Source organism: Pseudorasbora parva, chromosome 19 (assembly GCF_024679245.1).
Source record: "Pseudorasbora parva isolate DD20220531a chromosome 19, ASM2467924v1, whole genome shotgun sequence".
NCBI lineage: Eukaryota > Metazoa > Chordata > Actinopteri > Cypriniformes > Gobionidae > Pseudorasbora > Pseudorasbora parva.
Window position 1 is genome coordinate 4831997 of NC_090190.1, and position 15361 is coordinate 4847357.

The 15361-nt window shown below is 37.9% G+C and overlaps 1 protein-coding gene across 48 annotated transcripts in view; it reads right to left on the reverse strand.

The window, feature by feature from the left end:
* clasp2 (cytoplasmic linker associated protein 2) overlaps positions 1-15361 on the reverse strand; it is a 61078-nt gene that overhangs the window by 36141 nt on the left and 9576 nt on the right. For 41 of the 48 annotated variants that reach the window (XM_067425167.1, XM_067425181.1, XM_067425159.1 and 38 more), the window contains exons 6-7: positions 14714-14811; positions 5291-5361 (exon numbers count right to left, since the gene is read on the reverse strand). In XM_067425167.1, the coding sequence (XP_067281268.1) occupies positions 5291-5361; positions 14714-14811 (169 nt within the window). Of the gene's footprint in view, positions 1-15; positions 290-2558; positions 2718-5290; positions 5362-8914; positions 9092-14713; positions 14812-15361 lie in introns of those variants that run through there. The other 7 variants (XM_067425189.1, XM_067425188.1, XM_067425185.1 and 4 more) reach the window with 5 other exon arrangements.

Sequence of the window (15361 nt, forward strand, 5' to 3'; positions counted from 1 at the left end):
CAAGAAGACACTCACAGTCACAGATGCGTTTGCAGATGAGGCGCCTCATGCCTGGAGGCGGGCGTGGCTCTCTCTCGTATCCGAGGCAACGCCCAAGCTGCCGCTCACATGACAGTGGCTCTCACGGTGACAAAATATCCCCAGACGGATCGGCAAGGCACACACCACAGTTCGCAGAAACCACCACCCAAAAGCTGGTCGGCATCTTCCCTCTCTCAATTACTCTCTCGCTCCATCCCCCCTCTTCTCCTGCTCCATCACTCCCTCGCACTTTGCTGCACACCGTCCTCCCTCCTTCCCAGCTCCCGAAGAACCAATCAGGAGAGTGATGACATCATCTTTAAGCAGCCAGTGAGCTTTGAGATTCGAGGATGCTTCTTGCATGTCAATGGGGCTCATTTTGTCTGGAGCTCAAGCTAAGCTAATTAGCATCACGTCGGCGCATTATCACACATTCATGGTCAAACGCGCACAGGGGAATCGGGGTTGAGTAAAATGCATAATACAAATGGGAACGAAGGCCACACCCCTACAGCGGAGACATGGCCTTTGTTTGCATATGAAAGTGTGTGTGAGAGTGTGTGTAGGCAATCTGCATTGTGACCCTGTTACTAAAGCCAAGGGCTGACTGCACTGACACATTATGGATGCTGACCCAACTAGCAAGGCTGAAAGGGCTCTGTGTGCCTGCCTATGTGTGTAGCATTATTAGCATAGTAGCATAACCCGCCCTTTGTTCAGACAGGAGGGCGTAAACAACAATTCAACAAGGACGGGCCAATGACGACCGTAGAGAGAGAGAGATCAATCGAGAATGAGGCTGGCCAAAGGGAACAAAACAGCAACAGGAAGCAAGAGAAAGAGAAAAGTGGGGACAAGCTGATGGGAAAGAGGGGAAAAAGGGAGAAAAGGCAAGGACGAAGCCAGAGAGAGGGGGAGAGCTGGCCGTTTGCGAAAGGCTGTTGCCATGACAACAAGATCCACATCAGTGGATTTAAAAGATTGAAGAAAAGGAAAAAAAGGGCTGATTCACATCGGTCACCCCAAAATGGCTTGCTAAAATCAGAAAAATACTAAAATCAGTAGAAATATTGGTTACACTTTATTTTAAGGTGACTTAGTTACATTGTACTTACATAAGTACTGGAGTAATATTAATTAACTACATGTACTTACTAAAGAGTTAGGGTTAGTTAAATTACTTGATATTAATTTACTATAGTAAGTAAATGTAGTAATGTAACTATGCCACCTTAAAATAAAGCGTTACCTAAATGATTTTTTGGGGGGAAATGCCACCCCATAATAAAAGTCTGATAATTATTGTCCCCACAATTATTTATATTCGATAAAATTCCAATAAATAATATCTTAAAAGAGTTGTAATAATATTTTACTGTGATGTTATTGACAAAGTATTGCCACCATATTGCCAGTTATGAAGAATAGCAGCATTCAACACAGCAGCGGTCATTTAAAAATAAAAGCAACTGGCTACACACTAGTACAGAACACATATCTCAGTCAAAACTGACCTGGAAACACATACTGTCAGTCAGTCTAACACCATATTGCTTATTGCTGGGTGACCAAGTGAGTGTTGATGTCTGAGTCCTCACTGGTCAGTTCGTAACTTAACTGGCTATCTAATCTGGTTATCAGGATTACCAAGAGACGGATGTAAAGCTATTTACCCAGAAACAAACAGACAGGGTATGCCTGTAGTAGGCCCAGGAAAAAGTACAGCGACCAAGTACTTTAGAGTTTCATTTATAGTCAAGCGACACACAGCATCTCATAGAGTACTTCAAATTCAAGGGCAAGAACTGGAGAGTCTAATAATGGGTAGCAGCAGCAACAAAATGCCCTAGAAACCAGGTCACACTTGAACTCCCAAGCGATTAAACCCACTGATGCAGAAACCAGTATAACTAGTATGTCAAAGAGATATAATGCAATAAATTCTGATCAAACTTCCTTGCTTTAAAGACAAGCAGGTACAAACTTATTTCAACAGATAAGTGCAAATTATAAACTGAAAGAATAGCCATAGGAGACCTAACTATAGCATTTTTTATGATTATTCTTTAAGATTCGTACTTTCTTCCATGATCGATATTAATATTTTAATCCTGGCTCATCGACAAGGATGAGGAAAGTTACCTCGCAGCGCGATACGCGTTTTATTGGTGAGTATTACATAACGTCATATCTCTTGCTAGTGAATACGAGAAATTGAAAGAGATATCTACATATATTCAACATGTACCATCATGTGTAAGTGTATCATTCAACTTTCGCCCATGGTCAAGAGTTAAAAAGCAAACAAAAATCGCAATACATGGCAATTCAAATCGCCACTCAAGTATCGTATCGAGAGATCATCCCAGCCCTAGTATTTTCCGGACAATAACTCCTCATTTTTTCAAAGAAACTGACCGACTTGCATCCGATTGCATCCAAAATAAACAGAGAGAATGCATACCTAATGTACACACACAACAACACAACAGCCTACAGTAATTTCTATACTACCTATTAGATAAACGCACACTCACCGTCTCCATCGTCACCCACAGACATGGCTTTAATGCTTCTGAGAAGAGGCAGCTCTTTCACTCTCTCCTTCTCTCGTCCTTCTCTCTCTCTCTGTCACGCTGTGTCAGAGTAATGCCGTGACAGGCACAGCTCTCTCTCTATAACCCTCTCCTCACAGCGGCTCCATTGGCAAAGCCATTGGACAGAAAAAAGCTCTTTGAATGTCGTCCACTTTGTCTTCTGCCAAATTTAAAAAACGACTGGCGAGGATGTTGGCTGCATGGCGATCAAACTACTTCCTGTTCTTATACTGAAATCTGGCAAGATCTCAAGGCACATGGCCAGGTAAAACAAACAGTTTAAAGCTTCTGGAAGTTCACCAACACTTTTGAGGAGACATGTTGAAATGTGTAGTGTCTGAGAGATTAATATGAATCTGATTTTATCCATTTAATTGCCTAAAGCAGCAAAGGAAAAGTCTGAATCTGTTTTCCAGATTATAGGCAATGGGTCTGCTTTAGTGCTGTATTAACAAACAGAAAGTTGAGATATTAAGAAACTCAAGAGTTATTCGACAGATTAATGGGTACTCCATAGACCAAGGTCATGCAATATAGCTAACTGCCTCAAAACACACCAAGCACAATAATAAATAATTCAGGTAAGTCCAAAGCAGACGAGAAAGTAAGTGGTGACTTTGTACAGGCATGAACCAGCAGCTGCATACACTCAACGATTATACTGTAAAACTAAACATGCAACTAAATATTCAAGATCGGCACAACTAAAGGTAAAAATCAGAGATGCACATAGTGAAAATGTGATACATTTGATACAGATAAGCCAACAAATAACCAATAAGTGGCTGTTATAAAAAAATATGTTTTTTAATATTTACTTTCTTATTTATTAATATTATTTTAAAATAAAAATTAAAACCTTTACAGTTAATCTCTTAAATGCTTAAATGCTAAAGTTAATTAAGGTATTACTACATATGAATAACATGGAAAAAGGATATTTTTGAGATTTGCATTTAACTGTTATATATTTATATTATATTTATTAATATTATACTATATTTATTAATATACTAATATTTGTTATTAAATTATTTTTCACTGTTGAATCATTAAGATTTCATTTTAATAACTTGATGACAGCAAACACAACATAATGTGAACATGGGGGGTAAAGAGCACAATTAAGATTATTAAGTTAACATTGACAAGCTGCTTGGCTAAAGCTATAGGACTTTTTTTGGACCATACCTAATCCATTGCATTGATTGAAGACATTGAGTGCATTTCCTTCCACTATGATTATGCTTAAGTCGACAATGTATGTGATTATGTAAATGCATTAATCATTTTAACGTTTGCGTTTATCAGATAAGGTCATCAACAGCTTAGGCTTAATCCAATTGTCACAGCTAGATTTTTGCCCCTTACGCTGATTTCCACCATCATCTATAAGCATTTACCTGCTTTCTCTTGGCTTAATGAAGTGCACATGTATGTGATAGGCTCTCTCTGTCTGGATGTGCTTAAATCCACAGTAAGGATGCGTTTCCTTACTGTGGATTTAAGCACAACCAGACATAGCAAGCATTTTGCAGTAAGGGAGGAGGAAATATATCAAACTCAGACTCTCTCTTGACCCCAAAAAAGTAAAGGTATAGTCAAAATGTTGCATCTGTAACTGCATGACAGGATACTATATGAGCCATAAGCTTCCTATGCTGACATGATGCAAATGCAATAATCTTCTTTGGCTTTTAGTGCTTTATTTAACATCATTAATGAAATACCCAGAGTCAGATACACAAATGATTAAGTTTTGACGTCACTACCGGCAAATAAAATGATTTATCAAGTCTTGTAAACACGGTTTACTTGCATTGTTGGGTTACTGGTTTGCATGTAAACTTGTTGTCCAGGTTATAAGCTGATTTTTGTGAGTTATCAGTGAACTGATTTGCATGTGAACGTGCTAATGAATGCATTTAGGATATGTAACTGTGGTGCGCTTGCTTCATTTATCCTCTCGTCTGCTGCACGCAGTTTGCACATAAGCATTGAGCAACCTCAAAACTTGCTTATTTGAACATAAATAAGTTAACAATTTAATTATTATGGACAATTAAATCAATCATCGATTAAATGTTGGCATCCCCAGTACAGATATATTGTGCATGACTCAAGTCAAAGACACTGCTGAACCCACAAACACATGTTTACCCCCATAAAGTCAACAGCTAACCATGAAAAAGGCAAACATGGAATAGCTTAAGTCTGTAAAACACATTACTGCACCACAACAACTCTATACCACAACCAAATGTGAGCAGCACAGTGATCCGTCTGGAGATCCAGCTCTGCCATCACATGACACATGCCAAATACATCATGGAGATTTCCAAGGCCGTGGAAGTCTGACACCCTCTCCCGTTTTTAGATGCTAGCACTCACGTTAAAACTAACTTACTAGAGACAGAAGGGCAAAGCAGAAATCCAGCATTAAGATGTAGCCAATCGCTTTATGTTGATGTTAACCCTCTAGTAATGCTAATGCTAATGAAAAACATGAGGATTAGCATTTGGATGAAAGCAGCATTGCGATTAAAGCCGGGCTCAGATGTCAAAGGCTTATGTTCAGGACTGTGGTCAAAGACACTGACAAACACTAATATTAGCATTGTAACTGAAGCTAATGTTGCAAACAAAATTCAGCTAGTTAAAAGCTAACTTACCTTGACTCAGGCTGAGAGCCATGTTTCCCGAATTCAGCACTTCATCAAATCGGCTCAAAATGGTCTGTAATCTGAAACACAGAACAGAGGCGATTTGAGATTGAAGTTAAAATGATCTCACATAATTTTAAAGAAATAGCACACAACAATAAATATAAATATATAAACATAAATATTTTTGCTATCCTAACCAAGAAAACAAATCACAAAGTAGGGCATTATGGGGTGTATAGTTGGGTAATATCAAAGAGTCGCAAAAATTTAGCTGGCAACGTACACTACATTCAGCGTTTGGGATTGTTAAGATTTTTTAAAGACGTCTTTTATGCTCAGCAATGCTGCACTTATTTGATCAAAAATACAGTAAAACAGAAACTAAATGCATCCTGAATGCAAAACACACAGAACCCAAATTTATGCTTTTAACGCTTTTTTTGCCGTTAAGTTTCCTAAAACCGTGTCGTTAGTTTTGCAACCTTTCTTTCACCTGCAAGTATGCAAGCATGAAGACGGATGTTTCAGACGGATGTGACGGAAGTTCATTTAAATACACTTAATTTAATATATTTAAGTACACTTAAATATGTTTACAAGTAAATATGCAAATGTATACATTTATTTTAATGTGCAAATGTATACATTTATTTTATGGGATAAATGTTGTGCACATGAATATTCTTCATCGGGTTAATTTACAAAAAAAACAGTCTAGAAAGCAAGCCTATTTTTAATATTTTTAATTCGATTTTTACCATATTTTACTTCTGCATTAAATCATTTTATTCTACTTTGCCTCAATGGCTGTTTGATTGAAATTGAGAATTCACAGAGTAGGAAAGAAATATTGAATATCAACAAAAGGCTGTGTATTTTTTTTTGTAATATTGCACAGCAATAAATTGATGGTATGATGCAATGAAAATGCCATAAACAGCTTTACCGCATAAAAAAAACGCTTTCTGAAGACAGACACATCTTGCATACTTAAAAACTAAATAAAACTTGCAATGGCACCTAAGGCCTTTATCTCTCCATCACAATAAATGCTGCTTCTGACAAATACAGACAAGTCTGCCTTTCTACACGTCCATGCACTGCTGTCAGAACCCAACCAACATCACTCACAGAAAATGTTGAGCTAAGTAGCTTTAAAGGCCTTTACTTTTTAAATAGGGCTGCACGATTAATCGAAATCGAACCGCAATCGCGATTTGGCTTGTGTGCGATTATGAAAGCTCAAAGGCTGCGATTTTAATTAAATAAATAAATGTCCAGTGTTAGCGAAGAGCGGCTCTGTGATCAACGCTGCTCCGTCTTAAAGTAGCTTATAACGTGCGTTTGAAAAAGCAACACGAGTCAAACATCTTCACAAACTAGTGAAGCGTTCATAAACCTGTTCAACAAAAGACGTTTAATAACATGTTTTACCTCAGTTCATATCGTCAGTCGAGTGTGTGTGAGCTGATGTGGCTTCTCATCAGTGTAAGACAGACGATGCGTTCTTTTATAGTATTCTATGCCAATCAGCACTGCATTATAATACACTTTATTATTATGAAAATACCCTTGACGGCTTGAAGAACTCAAATACATCATATTTTGCTGCAGTCGTGTTAATTGTCATCATGCTTAATCAAAGCATCTCTATCTTCTGTTTACACAGCATTAGCTTCACATCTTGTGCTGCGTTCCACTCCACTTTAAGACACGCACTTGCAAACTTCCCTAAGCACTTCCCCTTGGGGGAATCCCTGCCGCCATTTTGAAGTGCGTTCCACTTCGTGAAGTGGACAAGGGAAGTTTGTATGGACAGACCCTTGCTCCCTTGATTTTGACCGAGTGAGCGAGTCTACTTCATATGTACACTTCAGGCAGCTTCATATACCACAATGCAACGCGATTGTGACGTCACCACATATCACGTTTAATTTACCCCACCACAAACAAATATAACTATTTTAAAAAACATTTAAAACAACCCAAACACATCCATATACATATAGAATGCTGCATTAAACAATTTCGTAAAGGTAAAAAATAAATAATATATAAACTCCATATGTGGATTCCAAGTGATCAAGGGCTTAGGGCGTTCCAGTTCAGTCCATTGCAGAGTTTCCGCCAGTAGTGGGCACTCATGCAACGTAGGCATGACGCACATCCGAGTGAACGAGACGGAGGGAAGTTTGCGAGTGAAGGGCATGATTAAAACGAACTGGAACGCAGCAATGGATTTCCTGAAAACTAACGTCAATTACTTCTCTGACGCAAATGTGGCGTTTTCCGCTCGAGGGCGCCCTCTGGCTTTCAGTATGAATTAAAAACGTTTGGCTAATCAATAATAAAAAATAATAATAATATATATATATATATATATATATATATATATATATATATATATATATATATATATATATATATATATATATATATATATATATATATATATTACAATAACTCTTTAGGCTTAGACCTTTCTAATGTTTTTTAGTCATAGGCTGTCTGCATATTAATAGGTAACCCAGCAGTTTTTTTTTTTTGTAAAATAAGTTCTCTTTAAAATATTACAAAATAATAATAATAATTAGCATTATATTGTTATATTTATTCTGACATACTCTTTTTTTATTTGTAATTATGAAAATTTTATTGTAATGGTAATATTTCTTATTTTTACAAATATTTTTAGCAGTAATAATAATCATAATAATTATTATTAGTCACATTAATATAAAAACATAAAATGTTATATACACACGCTTTTCATTTGTAAAAAATAATAATAACAATAATCACATTTTAAATCGCAATTGCAATTTTACCCAGAATAATCGCAATTATATATTTTCCCCAAATCGTGCAGCCCTATTTTTAAACTTAAAAAACGTTTCAGTTCTAAAATATGTATTAAAGGCTATACCACCCAGACAAACCACTATCAAAGTGATAACCACTGTAACTAATAGGAGCATTCATTTTTATCTTTTTTAAACAAATCACATCTGCAGTGTGCACTTACAAGTCAATGCTTAATTACTAGTCTTGAAGTGCCTGCCAAACTCAACAAGTCTATTTTCAGCACAAGGAACAATTAACAAGACACTGCAGCACAATTACTGTCCCTCAATGTATAGCAGATCGAACACAAAAGTGCAGCTACAAAATATCAAGAATGATGCTTAAACCCTGCATGAGACTAAACATTTTGGATAAATTTGCTGGCCCCGCAGGCCTCCAGTCATGAACCAATAACGTGCGCATTTACTTTCTCACATGCCATATGCATGTAAATGCACATTCAAGACCACATGTGAGATGTTGCGTGTGTGTGTGTGTGTGTGTGTGTGTGTGAGTGTGACTAACGCAGTACTTGCAGTCCAGACAAATCAGGTATGTTCTTACACAGGCAGAAACACAGCTCATCAATCCCTATTAACGCAACCGATCAAGGATCTCTGCTCTTTCTAACCAAAATGGTGTCGCTGAAGACGACACAGGGGCTAAAATGCAACGAGAAAGAGAGAAAGTGAATGAACAGCCAAGAACGAGAAGAAAGAGAGACCATGCGACAAGAGGAAGACTGAGAAAAGGGTAAAAGAGGACGGCATGCGAGGTCCCACCCACCTGCTCAGACATACTGCCCTTCATATACTGCCGAGGATTGCTGAAAAGACTCCACTGCCGTGTGTGCGTCTGTCGCAGAAAACTAAGAAACTGTTCACCGGTTTGTGTGTGTGTGTGTGCGCATATATGTGTGAGAGATAGACAGCACAAAGATTCTATTCCCCTTTACATAACCTCCTGTCTGGAACACACACCAGTGGGAGGGGCTAAAGCAGTGGAGCTCAGAGACAGGGCTCCCACCCCTCCCCCTCCAGGCACACACACACACACACACACACACACACACACACACACACACACACACACACACACACACACACACACACACACACACACACACACACACTTAAGCACCACTCGCAGTCCCCCTCTCCTCATTTATGCCCCCCCTGTGTCTTGCCTTGGCTCAGTCGGTTCATACTGTCCTCTTGCTCTCGTCCTTCCTGTTTTGACTGACACTGCCCTTAGCTCACGGCCCTGTCCTTTCAAACCGTATTCATGTCAACAACACACACGTCCTCTCTTATCCCCACTATCTCTTGGTCAGATGAGGGCAGCGAAGCCTCTGAATTACAGTATTTGTATGTACAGTAGCTTAGAGTGATTTTCAGACATGTGTGCCCAACCCTCGAGTGTGAGGGATCAGATCAGATCATATCAATATGAGGTGATGCAACAGGACTCCAAAGGCAAAGCATAAGACACAAACAACATCGACCCTCAAAGTTATACAGAAAAACGGGAGAAAAATGTGAACTCAAATATTCTCTACTAACTGATATACAATGATGTGCCCAGCCCCCCTAAAAAGTCCCTGTTTGGATTTAATTATGCACATTTTTAAGAGTCTATGACTGGATCATTATTGCAGTGATTGTTTTGTTTCTAGCATGTTATATGTTTGGCAACAGTTCTCCTAACCCTAATTGATGGAGTGTGTAGCTTTTCATTTCTTAAACAACTGTAGGAAGACACATCATGGCCATCTTCCAGGATGACAATGTCAAGATTCATCAGCTCACACTGTGAAAGAACGGTTGGGATTAAGCGTGAAGAATCCGTTCCACACATGAGTTGGCTGAGTCCAGAGCTTAAATTCATTGAAAGTCTTTGGGATGTGCTGGAGGAGACTTTACAGAGTGCTGGACTCTGGCATTGTCAATACAACATTTGGACCAAAAATGTATGCACCTTTTGAAGGAAATAAGGGTTGAGATGTTATTTCCATCAAGAGGTGCATACAATTTTTTTATTGGCCGATAATAGTGATTATTTTTAATTTAATTTATCAATACTGGATCCTCTTCAGAATACGATAATTAATAGGGATCAACTGGTCCACTAAAATCTGTCAAAATAATTTAAGAAGTTTACAGTTTCACAGTTTAGTAAATGTCCGTCTTTGGTGATAAATGCAAAATAACGAGATTCAAATTCTATACTAACTTACATGGGGGGGGGGGTCGTCTAATGCGATTTTATGAATTCTAATTTTACAACATTTCAGCAACCGTCAGTTCTTACCACAGTTTTGAAAAAAGCTATAAAAGTGGCCATGGTTAAGCTGCAGAGTAGAGGGGGATGAGGGGAGCAACAGCTTTTGATTCAGAGTTTTATTTCATGCTCAGTAAAAGCAGGAATAACACAAATACATAAAGTATATATTCTGTGACAGCTATCATTTATTCCAGAAAGAAATGCACAGCCATTCGCATGTAGACTGTGAAAAAGATGTAAACGCATTAACCTGCTTTCTGTTGGCTTATTGAAGAGCCCATATAAATGACAAAAATGCAAATTTAGAGCAGATTTAAATGCATCCAGACAGAGCAAGCTAGCGTTTTGCAGGAAATAAGGACATACATCACAAACGCAGACTCTTATACGACCCAGAAAATTGTAAATATGTGTTCTCTTCTCATGCAGCAGAAGTAGAAGAGGTTCATTTAAAACGCTGCATCTGTAACTGCATGTGATAATATGAGCCAGAAATCTCCCGCTGACACGCTGCACGCTTTATTTAACATCACAACTGACGTAACATTTGGAATACACACAGTCAGACACGGACATTATTTTTGAAGTCACTACCAGGAAATAACCCTTTTTATTAATAAAGTCATGAAAACGCTGTTTACTTGCATTGTCTGTTCACTGGTTTGCATGTAAACAGGGAAAACTGGTTATTTCAATAAGCTGATACTTTTGAGTTATCAGCTTACTGGTGTGCATGTAAACGCACCCATTGATAACTTTTGAGGCTTATTTTGCAGCGTTTTAAGAATGGGCCATTAAGAGCGGTTACACAGTGTGGATGAATCGCGTTTGTTTCGAAGACTCAGGATCTACTGAAGAGAACTTATGCCACGCAGAAACTCTTACAAAGCAAAAACAAACACTCATTTTTGATCCAATGCATCTCTCACTTACTGATTGTGATCTCATTCTTCGAAGTGCCTGTCAACCAATGTGTGCTGCTGTGTTAAGCAAGTCATCTTCTCATAGGATAAGGACACGCAGACTCATGAATAATTATGAGACACTAATGAATCATCAATGTACTATAGTACAAGAAAATGTCACATTCTGTGACGTTGATACAAAGATGAATTTAATCCCGGAAGTTGAATATAGAGCAAAAAGGTTTCAAATTAATTAAGTTTCTCCTACCATCAAAATTAACAGATGGTAACATTGACTTCTATGATGCTCAACACTCATAACTCAAGTTGAAATCTCAGAAAATTTGGTTTAAGGTTTCATGACCCTTTAAAGAGTTGATTCTCATGCTAACAGAGCCAACGTTTCAAAAACAAGTTGGACATATGACAGTATTTCTGTGCCAAATACACTTTCAGGATTCAAATAAGTTTCAGAAAGTGTTTTCCAAGTATGGTCCTGTATGAACTGCTTATATGGGATGAGCGTATGCGCACATTAACCGGAGCAGGAGCAAGAGCTGGGCATTTTGTTTTTAGACCACAAAATCACCAATGTCACTAAAGAAGTGTGTTTTTGGTGGAGGGAAAGATAACTTTTTTAAGCTTCCCATCAAATGTCTGTTTATCATTGGCAATTAGCGCGTAAGTGCATATATTATGTGAACAACACGAATGTATAGCGAATCGAACGTTATCCAGGGATAATGCCGTGCGTGCGTGTTTGACTCTTTAGCTCCGCCCACTGCACACCTGCACAAGCTCAGCTTTTTTCGGAAAAAATCGGAAAACATTTTGTGTGTATATATAGTATGATGCATTCCTGCACCGTGTCCTAACCAGACACAATGCCATAAGATTTCAGCGACAAGCAATTAGTCTGTCAACACCAGGCATAACAAAATTGAATCAAAAGAACCCACAGCCAATCAGAAGAGCCTGTGGAAGGAGTCCTTCTACAAGTGCACTGCACCAAAGTCCTTTTAAGGCAAGACATTTCACTCGGAGGCCATCTTTGAAACGCCTCTATCTTTGAAACAGCTCTTATCTCTTTGAATGAGGAAACATCAAACTCTCAAAAGCTAATGAATACATTTCATATTTTAAATCATTAATGAAATCTGACAACGGTCTCATAAGATTAAATAAGAATCTAAATACATACTGAGTGACTAAAACAATCTTTGTCAAAGAATACACTTGAGTAGACAGTTTGCGTTCATGTGTCACCTTCTTAGTATGCCTATAAAGGTCACGAAAATTATATTCAAACTCACAATCAATTCTTTTAACATTACAGCACATCATCAGTACCTAAGATTATCATTATCTTTGCATGTTGTTTTTCCAGCCGCAATGTCTAATAAATAGAAACTTCTCAAAAAAGAATTGTTGTGAATCCCCATCGCAGCTGGTTTGGACAAAAACCCTGATTAACATGGAAAAGGGTCTTAAAGTTGCGTTAGATTAGGACACGTGTGAGAAAAAGCAATGAAATGCACAAAATCCAAACCAATGCAGGCACAAGCACCTCTGTGTTCTTGACCAGCCGTATTGTCCAAGATAGCAATGCGTCAGAGTCATAACCATGTCACACACCAGACAATCCATCTGACACATCACACCATTGCTATTGAAACCAGGCATGTGGGTCATTCCAGACCCCATATAGTTCAGTTTGTAATGAAACATCTGGACTACACTAAACATGAACCACTCTGAACTTTAAATCCAACTCCAGGAAGAATTAATATAGTGCAACAGTGCCAAAATCGAGGACCATGAAACCATAAGAGGGGAAAAAGACAACAACATAGATTCCTCCAGAAATGAATCCATTATGTACAGAAAAAAAATTGATTCAGCAACATTCGCTGATCATGAAATGCTCAAGATGCGGCCAATGGAGTCTGTCCAAGCGCCTGAAGACTCTTACATCAGACTGAGAGGAATGCAGGAGTATTAGACAGTCTTTAAAAACTCAGTTTAATCAAAGATCAACAGCACACACACTGATGCCAGCCTGCAAGATTCTATCCGATTACAAGGAATCCTTTCGTAAACACAATGTAAATATATTTTCACCATTCTGTAACAGGAAACCCATGAAGTAATTTCTTAGTAAGTTTACAGTACACACATCACAAACACCCTTCTTTTGAGTCTCCAGGCTTTAATACAACATGTACTGAAATACTCTGCAATGACAGACTAATAAATAGAGTTCTATGATAATCTAAAGCCGTTTCAAAGCTCGCTGGTTTTTATTAAATAAATAGACTGATCTCAAGAAAAAATGGTCAAGTAATCCAGTCAAGTAAAACTAAAAATGTCCCCAGTGATCTACCGTAGTCTACCAAATTGCAAAATACAATTGAGTTTCGATGCAAACTGAACCCACAAAGTGATTTATCACGTAAAAAGTATTTATGCATTACAAATTAAATATTCAAAGATTTGATTTTCAAAATAATTTGAGCTACGTTTTAAATCCATGTTGGAATTACATAAATTAAAATGCATTTTCTTCTTTATTTGTGAATTCGGTATAGTCCACTTTAGACATTCTACTAATGTAATTAACTTTCAAAGTTCAAGTTGGCTTTGTCATTATGTGGAGACATACAAAGGAACAAAAAGTCCTGACATGTCACTACATGTCAACTTACTCTCATTAATTTGCAACTACAAGTCAACTAACTCATTTAGCGTATGAGTAGACTGCTAGTCAGTAGAATGTCTGTTGGGGAGCATCAAAATAAAGTGTTATCAGATATTAAGCAGACAGTCTAAAAATAATCTAATGACATGTACATGTAGTTGCAAAGTTCCTTTTAGTTAGTCAAATGTATAAAGTGGACTATCAAAATGCAAAGTGCAACCATGAACACAAGTGAAATCACTTTTATTTTGTTAAAATGCACTTATAGATAAATAGGCTATACTCTACATACTGTACATAGGCTATACAGTCATATTCAATGGTCATACCTCAAAATGCTGGTATTTAATAAAAGTCCCAAATGAGCTGCATTTCTAACTTACGCACAATTACCACACGCAAAAGGCTCCTTTAAATATGGGTGTGTCCAACCTATGTGCATGTGCTAATATTTGTACAATTCTTCATAATAAATCACCCACAATACGCCCACAAACAATCTGCTAGACTGAAGTCATTAAAACTGACTCATGTCAGAGTAATTATACCAATCCAGAAACACAACATAACTGTGCTGTGGGCACAACATGTGATTGGGTTTGGGACAGAATGATGCTCGTTGGCTTAGCGCAGTGTCATTAAGTTGGTAAAATAAGTAGTTCTAGAAAGCTTGTGGGTTCAACAGTAAATCACACTAACCGTGCAGATGGTAGATCTCTTTTGCTGAGGTCCACTCTCACTCTCTCTCCAACATGCCGATACACCTCCACTAGAGTTGACATAGAAGCCTCCCGTACCTGTGGAACACATTACACAAAGTTAACCTACAATTTTGCCACAATCAATTCAATTCAATTCAATTCAATCAATAGACATCAATACCATGAGGAAAAACTGCTATATAGATATTTTTAATATCATCTTATAATTTGGCAGCAGGAATATTAGGCTGCTGTCACTTTAAGACCTGATGCATGGATCCATTATACTGTTTTTTTTAATACTGTTTTTTTGTTTGTTTACGCGGGTTGATCCAAAATGAGCGGGGACCCGCGTTTACGAGTCATCCAAAAATATTTTGAAGGATATTCGGGTCGCGGGCGGTCGGGTCATTTGAAATAAAGATGACGCAGGAGAAAATACCAGATTTCCCAACACGTTGAACTGAGCAATTGTACCCATTTAATAGGCTATCCATTTTTTAAATGCATATAGCTAGGTAAGGTCCAACACGTCACATGGTAATGCGTATCAATAGTATGAGTGCAATCTCGTGGAATGTATACGCCAAAATGAGTTTTGGCGTGCATATGCAGTTTTTCACGTGCATATGATACGCACTTTACG